This window comes from Salmo trutta, chromosome 4, assembly GCF_901001165.1.
Source record: "Salmo trutta chromosome 4, fSalTru1.1, whole genome shotgun sequence".
NCBI classification, from domain to species: domain Eukaryota; kingdom Metazoa; phylum Chordata; class Actinopteri; order Salmoniformes; family Salmonidae; genus Salmo; species Salmo trutta.
Window position 1 is genome coordinate 10,212,751 of NC_042960.1, and position 13,130 is coordinate 10,225,880.

General features: G+C 47.2%; 1 protein-coding gene across 1 annotated transcript in view; it reads right to left on the reverse strand.

The window, feature by feature from the left end:
- Positions 1–12,753, reverse strand: part of LOC115191826 (glycine receptor subunit alpha-3-like) — a 97,575-nt gene extending 84,822 nt beyond the window's left edge. The window contains exon 1 of the mRNA XM_029749766.1: positions 12,291–12,753. Coding sequence (XP_029605626.1) covers positions 12,291–12,361 — 71 coding nt within the window. The 5' untranslated portion in view covers positions 12,362–12,753. The remainder of the gene's footprint in view (positions 1–12,290) is intronic.
- Between the last annotated feature and the right edge of the window lie 377 nt (positions 12,754–13,130).

Sequence of the window (13,130 nt, forward strand, 5' to 3'; positions counted from 1 at the left end):
TGACAACCAATAAAGTGCAGGGGCCAGAGAGACCGCAGGCACCCACATGACCAACTCAGACACACACAATCGCACACGAGCGCACACCATTCAAAACCAATTTTAATTCTTAGTGCTCACCCCTTTTCCCCAAAACATAGATTGCCTATCACAACATCCAGCTTTTATTGTCACATCTTGTATTCTTCCACATTGGATTGATACACGCCTGTAAATACACTAGAGGAAAACGTCTACGTCCCAAATGACACCCTATTCGCTATATAGTGAACTACTTTTGACATAGGGCTCTGATCAAAAGTAGTTCACTATAGTGAAAAGGTTGCCATTTGGGATGTAGGCTAATACACTAAGGCTGTTTTTACAGAGACAGCCCTTTTCTGATATTTTTTCCACTTATTGGTCTTTTGACCAATCACATCAGATCTTTTCAGAGCTGATCAGATTGGTCAAAAATACCAAATTAAATCAAATCACATTTTATTTAACACATGCTTCATAAACAACAGGTGTAGACTAACAGTGAAATGCTTACTTACGGGCCCGTCCTAACAATGCAGAGAGAAAGATTTAGAACATAATAGAACAAATAATAACACGAGGAATAAATCCACAATGAGTAACGATAACTTGGCTATATACACGGGGTACCAGTACCAAGTTGATGTGTAGGGGTACGAGGTAATTGAGATAGATATGTACATTTAGGTAGGGGTAAAGTGACTAGGCAACAGGATAGATAATAAGCAGTAGCAGCAGTGTATGTGTCACGCCCTGACCATAGAGAGCCCTTGGTTCTCTATGGTGTTTAGGTCAGAGCGTGACTAGGGGGATGTTCTAGTCTTTTTATTTCTATGTTGATACTCTTGGTATGATTCCCAATTAGAGAAAGCTGATGTTCGTTGTTTCTAATTGGGGATCATACTTAAGGGTTCCCTGTTCCCACCTGCCTTGTGGGATATTGTTTTGTGTATGTGCTTGTTGCACCAGTTAAATCACGTTTCGTTGTTTGGTTATTGTTTTGTGGAAGTTTCACTGTATATTAAAGATGTGGAACTCAACTCACGCTGCGCCTTGGTCCGTCTCTCATCACGAACGTGACAGAATATCCCACCAAACAAGGACCAAGCAGCGTGCCACGATGGGAAAAGTGAGTTGGACCTGGGAGGAGATCATGGGAGGACAGGAGATCCTTCCTTGGCAGGAGTAGCAAAGGAGCATGGAAGGACAGCGACGACGCCGGGGACGGCGGCCACAGAAACCCCAAGATTTTTTTTTTTGGGGGGGGGCACATGGAGCTGGCGGCTGAGCAGAGGGAAGAGCCAGAGACCGTCAGGGAGGCGATAGAGAAGTGGTCGGTCGACCCAAGGGGAGTGCCAGAGCCCGCCTGGGAGTCGATGGAACAGTGTGAGGAAGGATACAGGAGAATGGGGTTAGCTAGGAGTATGAGGCAACGCAGGCGTTTGGAGGAGCGTGTCATCAGTCCGGTGAAACCTGTGCCGGCGTCACGCATCTGGCCTCAAGTGCGCCTCCCCAGTCCGGTACGTCCTGTGCCAGATCCCCACACTCATCCTAAAGAGCCAGAGACCGTCAGGGAGGCAATGGAGAAGTTGGGAGAGAGAGAGATGTTGGTCAAGTGTGTTCTGCACAACATTAGACCTGAAGATCCTGTCAGCAATCTGGTGCGTCATGGGCCAGCTCTCCGCACCCTCCCTGAAGTGCGTGTCACCAGTCCGGTACCACCTGTGCCGGCTCCACGCACCAGGCCTCCAGTGCGCCTCCCCAGTTCGGTACATCCTGTGCCAGCTCGCCGCACTCACCCTGAAGTGCGTGTCACCAGTCCGGTACCACCTGTGCCGGCTCCACGCACCAGGCCTCCAGTGCGCCTCCCCAGTCCGGAACATCCTGTGTCAGCTCCCCGCACTTACCCTGAAGTGCGTGTCACCAGTCCGATGCCACCTGTGCCGGCTCCACGCACCAGGCCTCCAGTGCGCCTCCCCAGTTCGGTACATGCTGTGCCAGCTCGCCGCACTCACCCTGAAGTGCGTGTCACCAGTCCGGTACCACCTGTGCCGGCTCCACGCACCAGGCCTCCAGTGCGCCTCCCCAGTCCGGAACATCCTGTGTCAGCTCCCCGCACTTACCCTGAAGTGCGTGTCACCAGTCCGATGCCACCTGTGCCGGCTCCACGCACCAGGCCTCCAGTGCGCCTCCCCAGTCCGGTACGTCCTGTGCCTGCTCCCCGCACTCGCCCTGAAGTGCGTGTCACCAGTCCGGTGACACCTGTAGCAGCTCCACGCATCAGGCCTCCAGTGCGCCTCCCCAGCCTGATACGTCCTGTGCCGGCTCCACACACTAGGCCTCCAGTACGCCTCTAAAGCCCGGAACCACCAGCGACGGTTCACAGTCCAGAGCTTCCAGCGATGGTTCACAGTCCAGAGCTTCCAGCGACGGTTCACAGTCCAGAGCTTCCAGCGACGGTTCACAGTCCAGAGCTTCCAGCGACGGTTCACAGTCTGGATATTCCAGCGACGGTTCACAGTCTGGAACTTCCAGCAACGGTTCACAGTCCGGAGCTTCCAGCAACGGTCAACGGTCCGGAGCCTCAAGTGACGGTCAATGGCCCGGAGCCTCCAGTGACGGTCAACGGCCCAGAGCTTCCAGTGACGGTCAACGGCCCGGAGCTTCCAGTGATGGTCAACGGTCCGGAGAGTCCAGGCACTGTGGCCAGTCCCGCTCCATGGCAGGAGCCTTCCTCTGCGCCAGTGCCCAGTCCAGGCACGGCGCCCAGTCCCGCTCCAAGGCTGGAGCCTTCCTCTGCGCCGGTGCCCAGTCCAGGCACGGCATTCAGCCCGGCGCCATGGCCAGATCCGGGGTCTGGGCGGGGGCTACGACCCGCACCGGAACTGCCACTGACACCAGGCCCCCCCCTACCCTCCCCATTTGTTTTCAGGTTTTGCGGCCGGAGTCCGCACCTTTGGGGGGGGGGGTACTGTCACGCCCTGACCATAGAGAGCCCTTGGTTCTCTATGGTGTTTTGGTCAGAGCGTGTCTAGGGGGGTGTTCTAGTCTTTTTATTTCTATGTTGGTGCTCTTGGTATGGTTCCCAATTAGAGAAAGCTGATGTTCGTTGTCTCTAATTGGGGATCATACTTAAGGGTTCCCTGTTCCCACCTGCCTTGTGGGATATTGTTTTGTGTATGTGCTTGTTGCACCAGTTAAGTCACGTTTCGTTGTTTGGTTATTGTTTTGTGGAAGTTTCACTGTATATTAAAGATGTGGAACTCAACTCACGCTGCGCCTTGGTCCGTCTCTCATCATGAACGTGACAGTATGTGATGAGTCAAAAAAGTTAGTCCAGGTAGCTATTTGGTTAACTATTTAACTATTTAGCGGTCTGATGGCTTGGGGATATAAGCTGGTCAGGTTTCTGTTGGTTCCAGACTTGGTGCATTGGTACCACTTGCAGTGCAGTTGCAGAGAGAATTTTTGACAATTTTTAGGGCTTCCTTCTGACACCGCCTAGTATAGAGGTGATGGATGGCAGGGAGCTCGGCGGGCCCCCGTGTTGAGGGTCAGCGTGGCGGAGGTGTTTGCCTACTCTCAGCACCTGGGGACGGCCTGTCAGGAAGTCCAGGATCCAGTTGCAGGGGGAGGTGTTCGGTTCCAGGGTCCTTAGCTTAGTGATTGAACGGTGAGCTGTAGTCAATGAACAGCCTTCTCACATAGGTTAATTTTGTCCAGGTGGGAGAGGGCAGTGTGGAGTGGAATAGAGATTGCGTCATCTGTGGATCTGTTGGGGCGGTATGCAAATTGGAGTGGGGTATCTGGGACGATTGCGTTAATGTGAGCCATGACCAGCCGTTTAAAGCATTTCATGGCTACAGATGTGAGTGCTACGGGGCGATAGTCATTTAGACAGGTTACCTTGGCGTTCTCGGGCACAGGGTCTATGGTGGTCTGCTTGAAACATGCAGGTATCACAGACTGGGTCAGGGAGAGGTTGAAAATATCAGTGAAGACACTTGCTAGCTGGTCAGCGATAAGTGAAGAAAAATACAGAATTGTGCTGCCTGTGTAAGCGTAGCCAAAGCGATTCCAGATAATTGACACCAATTCCAGAGTCCCTAAGGGTTGCTCTGACATTTCCACTTAGAATTTTACACCAAATAGGGGTTAAATGGTTAAAGGTATCTTCCAGCCAACAACACATTACTGTACAGTATTACCATTGGTCAAAGCTCTGTTAGTAGAGATCATCCAATACGTTATGTTCTTATCAGCTAGAGGATGGGAAATGTACTCTCAAACAAACAATGAGACACAGAGGAGTGGGAGGGATTGATATATGATACTGTTTTTGTTGCTAAAATCATCAGTCCTTGTTTGTCGTGAGTCCTCAATCCGTGAAGTACATTTCAATGAAACATGGTGAAGCCCCAAAATTGCCCTCGCTAGAAGCCTGTGTTTCAGACATAAGGAAGTGGATGGCTGCAAATTTTCTACTTTTAAACTCGGACAAAACAGAGATGCTTGTCCTAGGTCCCAAGAAACAAAGAGATCTTCTGTTGAATCTGACAATTAATCTGGATGGTTGTACAGTCGTCTCAAATAAAACTGTGAAGGACCTCGGCGTTACTCTGGACCCTGATCTCTCTTTTGAAGAACATATCAAGACTGCTTCAAGGACAGCTTTTTTCCATCTACGTAACATTGCAAAAATCAGAAACTTTCTGTCCAAAAATGACGCAGAAAAATTAATCCATGCTTTTGTTACTTCTAGGCTCGACTACTGCAATGCTCTACTTTCCGGCTACCCGGATAAAGCACTAAACAAACTTCAGTTAGTGCTAAATACGGCTGCTAGAATCCTGACTAGAACCAAAAAATTTGATCATATTACTCCAGTGCTAGCTTCCCTACACTGGCTTCCTGTTTAGGCAAGGGCTGATTTCAAGGTTTTACTGCTAACCTACAAAGCATTACATGGGCTTGCTCCTACCTATCTTTCCGATTTGGTCCTGCCGTACATACCTACACGTACGCTACGGTCACAAGACGCAGGCCTCCTAATTGTCCCTAGAATTTCTAAGCAAACGGCTGGAGGTAGGGCTTTCTCCTATAGAGCTCCATTTTTATGGAATGGTCTGCCTACCCATGTGAGAGACGCAGACTCAGTCTCAACCTTTAAGTCTTTACTGAAGACTTATCTCTTCAGTAGGTCCTATGATTAAGTATAGTCTGGCCCAGGAGTGTGAAGGTGAACGGAAAGGCTGGAGCAACGAACCGCCCTTGCTGTCTCTGCCTTGTCGGTTCCCCTCTTCCCACTGGGATTCTCTGCCTCTAACCCTTTTACAGGGGCTGAGTCACTGACTTACTGGTGTTCTTCCATGCCGTCCATGGGAGGGGTGCGTCACTTGAGTAGGTTGAGCCACTGACGTGGTCTTCCTGTCTGGGTTGGCGCCCCCCCCCTTGGGTTGTGCCGTGGCAGACATCTTTGTGGGCTATACTCGGCCTTGTCTTCGGACGGTAAGTTGGTGGTTGTAGATATCCCTCTAGTGGTGTGGGGGCTGTGCTTTGGCAAAGTGGGTGGGGTTATATCCTGCCTGTTTGGCCCTGTCCGGGGGTATCATCGGATGGGGCCACAGTGTCTTCTGATCCCTCCTGTCTCAGCCTCCAGTATTTATGCTGCAGTAGTTTATGTGTCGGGGGGCTAGGGTCAGTCTGTTACATCTGGAGTATTCTCTTGTCTTATCCAGTGTCCTGTGTGAATGTAAATATGCTCTCTCTAATTCTCTCTTTCTTTCTTTCGGAGGACCTGAGCCCTAGGACTACCTGGCATGATGACTCCTTGCTGTCCCCAGTCCACCTGGCCATGCTGCTGCTCCAGTTTCAACTGTTCTGCCTGCGGCTACGGAACCCTGACCTGTTCACCGGACGTGCTTGTTGCACCCTCGACAATTACTATGATTATTATTATTTGACCATGCTGGTCATTTACGAACATTTTAACATCTTGACCATGTTCTGTTATAATATCCACCCGGCACAGCCAGAAGAGGACTGGCCACCCCTCATAGCCTGGTTCCTCTCTAGGTTTCTTCCTAGGTTTTTGGCCTTTCTCAGGAGTTTTTCCTAGGGAGTTTTTCCCAGCCACCGTGCTTCTTTCACATGCATTGCTTGCTGTTTGGGGTTTTAGGCTGGGTTTCTGTACAGCACTTTGAGATTTCAGCTGATGTACGAAGGGCTATATAAATAAATTTGATTTGATTTGATTTGAAGTAGTCAGATAAACAATAACCACCCCCACATCCTATAAAGCAGATAATACCACAGTCAGTCAGTTCATCCGTCCATACATCCATCCATCTATCCATCCATCCATCCATCCATCCATCCACATGTTCAATATCATCAACCTAGGAGATCTGATTAATAAAATGATCTTCCTTTCGGTGAATTTGGAGTTTATCATAATGCCCTGAATGCTGAGAGTTACGGAAGAGCGAGAGACAGAGAGACAGATAGAGAGAGAGAGAGTTCCGCATTAGAGCACAATAGAAACCTGACCTCTCAAAAGACCCCCACCACTAACAGCAGCACACCTCCCTCTCGACACAGGACCTTAACTGTCTGTGCTGAATAGTAAAAGGAGAGAGATGAAGTTGAGTGACAGCAGTCAAGAAGGTGCTTCTTAGTGACCTCTGTATATTTGGCTGAGCATGGTGTTCGTTTGCAATACCAAAGCTGGGATTTGGTTTGATTTCCTGCATGGGACACTAAACATAATGACATGTTCAACTGTTAATCACTTTGCGTAAAAACGTCTGCTAAACGACCATATTATATGATATTATCAGATTACAGATTGAACAGGCTCCCTCCAGTGGGCTCTCCCTATGATGCTTGATTCCTGCATTGGACACATGTATAAATATGACTAGGTGTTGAACTGTAAATCGTTTAGGATGAACGAGCATATTATCATTACCATATATGACAGTTTTAATAGGTTTCCTCCAGTGTGCTCTCTCTGCGTGGTGTAGCCCGCCTGCGTGTGCCGCCCGCTGGTTGGCACGGTAATGCCCGGTGGGGCGTGGGAACACTCGCTGTTTACCTCGAAGATCATTTAGTAATCCCCACAGAGGCAGGCACGTACAGAACAGCAGCGCACGTAAAACAGCGCATGTTAAACTAAACCCAGGGGGATGGATTGGAGTATACAAACAAACGTGTGTGTGTGTGTGTGTGTTTGTGTCGGTGAGGGCGGATAGACACACAGTAGATGCACACACCACATGGGTTCTGATGACAATCATGTCAGATTGTCCGACAGAGGATTTGGAGATTTAGACTCTTTGTTCTATGTTAATGACTCACGAGGCTGGGCTGAAGAAGCCTAGCTGTTTGCGTTTATCAGTGATTTAGACTCTTTGTTCTAAGTTAATGATTCACTAGGCTAGGCTGAAAAAGCCTATCAGTTAGTGTTTATCAGTGTTCCCCAAACCTCTCCTCAGGAACACACAGCCATGTAGCTATACTTATGGAATATGGCTGGGAGTAGGCTGACTCCAGGAGAGGTTTGGGAAACCCTGGTGTACATGAGTTACTCCCCAAAATATAGTGACTGCCTGCCTAAATGTCCGCAGGGGGGACACGAATGAGTCCAAGCATGAAATCTACAGTGAAATATTAAAAGCTCTGCTTTCTAAAAATCCCACTCCCAAAACTCCAGTCTGCCTGTAACATCCTCTCCCTCAGACTGCCATTTTGTAAGCAGTCCAGCAATGACATGGATTCAAAACACAGATCCTATAAGAGCCCAGATGGAGGTCATTCAACCTTGAGAAGCAGGACAAAAGTCTTACAAGGCCAACTTCCAGCAGAGCAGAATGATATGTGAGATGCGATTCAAACATCTCTTTCTTGTCGAGTCTTCTCGAGTTGTCAGGAAACCCGCAAAAGTACAAGGGTGTATATAGCCTCATTGTTATTTTATTGTGTTACTTAAATGTTTTACTTTAGTTTATTTAGTAAATATTTTCTTTAACTCTATTTTCTTAAAACTGCATTGTTGGTTCAGGGCTTGTAAGTAAGCATTTCACAGTAAGGTCTACACCTGTTGTATACGGCGCATGTGTCAAATACAATTTGATTTTATTTTATTTGAGTGCTAAAAATGGAATCCACTACTTCTCCTGCCCGTGCTGCCTGCCAGGTCACCTCTCTCTCTTCTCCCAGCCCTGGTATGACAGACAGCGTTATAGTGGAATACTACCTCTAAAATGGTGCCTACCAGAGCTTACCCCTACCCTCTTCACCTTGTCCCTTGCCACCAACTATACAACCCTGTCTGATGCCGCTTCAATGCTTTCTGACCGTTTGCTCATGTTGCTCCACATTGCCATAGTACAGGACAAGGGCCTGCTCTAGAGGAAAGCTAGCACCCCTCGCGGACCACAATGCCCGGCACAGTGCAAGCTTTGCAAACAGTAGGCTAGGTACCCAAGTGAAATGTCTGCTTGATGAAGCTCTATCTGGCCAGCAAAACATAGACAGACATTCCCAAAAATGTTTCATTTGCAAGTACATAGCTTGCCCTACACAGTGTGCAAAGAGTCCTTTTTGCCATTCAAGTGAAGTGACAAACCCACAGGGGAAAGTAAACTGCTCCAACATGGACTGGCTGCCATGCAGGCCCAGAGTAATGAAGATGAGGGAGAACAGTGTTTAAAGCCTAGACCCATCAACCAAGAATAAGCATCTGACCTATATATCCTCGGAATTCTAATTACACATATAATCTGAGTCCCAAATGGCACTCATACCCTACATAGTGCACTACTTTTGACCAGGGCCCAAAAGTAGTGCACAATGTAGAGAATAGGGTGCCATCTGGGACCCAGCCCATAGATAAACCCGATAGAAAACTCTCCAGTCTCCTTGGACTCTGAGCTGACACTAAACCAATACACATTGCAGTGTGAGCCAGTCAGGGACATGGCAACAGGCACGGCCTGCATCCCAAATGGTACCCGATAGCCTAAATAATGTACCACTTTTGACCGCTTACGGTGCCATTCGGGACACAGCCATGATATCAATAATTCAATACAGGGGGATGCCAGCAGAAGACCATTACTATCACAGACACATCACATGAGAATAATGCATTGCGTCGTTAAATAATGGAGGATGATCGACGGTGCATGTACGGGGCCTTTGAATGAGAGAAGACTTGTGTTGGTGGCGGTGATTGCACGGCTTGAGTGGGATTAGACTTTGCAGCAATTGCATTACCTCTGTGGTGTTGTACTGTGCTTAGTTGAGAAGGACTCAGGGAAAGAATGAGAGCCGGAGAGAGTATTGAAGTGGGAAGAGAGTATTGAAGTGGGCGGGCTAGAGATATCCTTAGAGAGAGAGAGTAGCTATTGAAAGGGGAGTCCAGGCCGCTTACAACGAACAAGATATTGCAACACGCCGTGTGTTTCGTAGAGATGAGTGGGCCCGACGGTTTGCTCTGTAGCATAGCTGTTTGTCAAACCTGACATAATGTCAATTAACATGGCCCTATGAGGTGGGTAGACTGTCAAACTTGTTACACATGAACCAAACTGACATCTGAACACTGCACTTGGCTTGAGCAAACATACAGTGAGGGAAAAAAGTATTTGATCCCCTGCTGATTTTGTACGTTTGCCCACTGACAAAGAAATGATCAGTCTATAATTTTAATGGTAGGTTTATTTGAACAGTGAGAGACAGAATAACAACAAAAAAATCTAGAAAAACGCATGTCAAAAATGTTAAATTGATTTGCATTTTAATGAGGGAAATAATTATTTGACCCCCTCTCAATCAGAAAGATTTCTGGCTCCCAGGTGTCTTTTATACAGGTAACGAGCCGAGATTAGGAGCACACTCTTAAAGGGAGCGCTCCTAATCTCAGTTTGTTACCTGTATAAAAGACACCTGTCCACAGAAGCAATCAATCAATCAGATTCCAAACTCTCCACCATGGCCAAGACCAAAGAGCTCTCCAAGGATGTCAGGGACAAGATTGTAGACCTACACAAGGCTGGAATGGGCTACAAGACCATCGCCAAGCAGCTTGGTGAGAAGGTGACAACAGTTGGTGCGATTATTTGCAAATGGAAGAAACACAAAAGAACTGTCAATATCCCTCGGCCTGGGGCTCCATGCAAGATCTCACCTCGTGGAGTTGCAATGATCCTGAGAACGGTGAGGAATCAGCCCAGAACTACACGGGAGGATCTTGTCAATGATCTCAAGGCAGCTGGGACCATAGTCACCAAGAAAACAATCGGTAACACGCTACGCCGTGAAGGACTGAAATCCTGCAGCGCCCGCAAGGTCCCCCTGCTCAAGAAAGCACATATACATGCCCGTCTGAAGTTTGCCAATGAACATCTGAATGATTCAGAGGACAACTGGGTGAAAGTGTTGTGGTCAGATGAGACCAAAATGGAGCTCTTTGGCATCAACTCAACTCGCCGTGTTTGGAGGAGGAGGAATGCTGCCTATGACCCCAAGAACACCATCCCCACCGTCAAACATGGAGGTGGAAACATTATGCTTTGGGGGTGTTTTTCTGCTAAGGGGACAGGACAGCTTCACAGCATCAAAGGGACGATGGACGGGGCCATGTACTGTCAAATCTTGGGTGAGAACGTCCTTCCCTCAGCCAGGGCATTGAAAATGGGTCGTGGATGGGTATTCCAGCATGACAATGACCCAAAACACACGGCCAAGGCAACAAAGGAGTGGCTCAAGAAGAAGCACATTAAGGTCCTGGAGTGGCCTAGCCAGTCTCCAGACCTTAATCCCATAGAAAATCTGTGGAGGGAGCTGAAGGTTCGAGTTGCCAAACATCAGCCTCGAAACCTTAATGACTTGGAGAAGATCTGCAAAGAGGAGTGGGACAAAATCCCTCCTGAGATGTGTGCAAACCTGGTGGCCAACTACAAGAAACGTCTGACCTCTGTGATTGCCAACAGAGGGGTCAAATACTTATTTCCCTCATTAAAATGCAAATCCATTTATAACATTTTTGACATGGGTTTTTCTGGATATTTTTGTGGTTATTCTGTCTCTCACTGTTCTAATAAACCTACCATTAAATTTATAGACTGATCATTTCTTTGTCAGTGGGCAAACGTACAAAATCAGCAGGGGATCAAATACTTTTTCCCCTCACTGTAGGTGGAGCAGACATGCGTAGGTGCTCATGTGTAACCTGCTCTCTAGATAGATAGTAAGTAGACTTGAGTTTGTGCTTGAGTTGAATCAACATGAAAAAGGCTTTTGTTGTATCTATCAATGTTTTATATGATGTTTCTTGGACACACGTGTGTATGTATCTGAGAGAGAGAGAAGCTTTAATATTAAAGCCTTAATATTTTACCATATCCAACACATCAGCCTCTCCAGCATGTTGTATTACATAACAAATGACTATGGCTGGGACCATAATTGCACTATAACGATTGCTTCTATGTGAGAAAGCTTATGTTACAACTTGATCTACAAATACCTTCACATCCAATAGCCCATAGTGTTTAATAGTGTTTAATCGTTAATAACTGTCAATCATATAAGCTGTTATATATATATATATATATTTAATTATGCTCATTCGGATTGCATGCATACAATTTCTTTGGATAATTCAAGCGGATTTTTCTTTGATCTCGGCCCAGAAATATATTCCATAAGATTTCTCGATTGCGGCACCTGTTACTGAGAGAGTGAGAAGAGAAATCCTCGTCAGGATCAGATCAGGACACTGAGCATGCCGATCGAATTCCTGGGAAACGGGGATTTGAGAAATACGCAGGCATTTTACAGGGTCTAAATTTAATACAGACAGAAATGTAATGCACTTATCACGAATACTAAAGGGCGCGTGCATCATGATCGTACCGTTTCTGACTGATTTGTTGGGCAATGGCCATAATCCCTCGCAGAAGGATCACCACATGTCTGTTTGTCGAGATACGACATCATGCATAGATGACTCTCTTAGAGGCTGTTGTACTTGATATGATTCTTATATCTAATGTGCCTGTAGCCCAATCCCCAAATTTGAGAGAAAAATCCACTCCGTATTGAACGCTTCCAGTGTTTTAGGGTCATATAGCCTATTTGCGAAGCACTCAAATCATTGGCGCACTCAAAGCACCTAACATTAATCAAACAGTTCGGGAACTTCAACAATCAGTGTGAGTAAATCAAGCCGCGTAATGTTGGCTTCTGCCGAACTCCCTTACCTTAGCAACACAGCTATTTCCCACGCGAAGAATCCCCATACAGCTACAGATTGCAGCCTTTTCCGCGTCATCTCAAGATTTGAGTTTCATATACATATACCCGGGAACGCCTCAGCTGCCTCTGTTCGCCACTTAGGGTAAGACTCTTGACTTTCAGCACCGTGGACAGTGCTCCAACTGATGTCGACCCAATCCAACACGCGGCAGGCTCGTGGCGCACGGTAAACGCAAACGCATAACAGTTTCGGAATCCCACATAATACTAATCGACTTCACTACTCATAACTGGGCAGGTTTTTACCGACCTAGCAACGACACCAACAAGAGAGCATAGTAAATTCTGAAATACGACTCTAAAGTGGGAATACCAGTAATGTGGGGTAGCGCTCGGTAGGTGTACAGATTCTTGACACATTCACAGACATCTCAGCGGTCTTGGAGACCGGGGCATAGAGAGAGCCCGCCCCAGACTCCCGCGGCATCGGTGACTGACAGCGCATTATTCCACTCGCTACTATAAATGTTCCAGCAGAGCCACGCTATTGCTTAAATTAGACAAGCACTGATGTGGAACATCATTACTGCATGAGCATCCCCCATCTCTCTCTCTCTCTCTCTCTGTTTCATTGACATATTACAGCACGATCCTGCAATATGTATCCAATTTGTTGTAATTTATTAGATGTTACTTGTCGAGTTGCTGTCCAGATCAGCCTCATGTGTAAACTATAGCAGCCATAGCTTACACATGACTGTTTACTATTTTGTTCACAGAATATTACAAAACAACATCATTGAATGTTATTCATGATGAAGTATCATTATGGATCACTACATTAT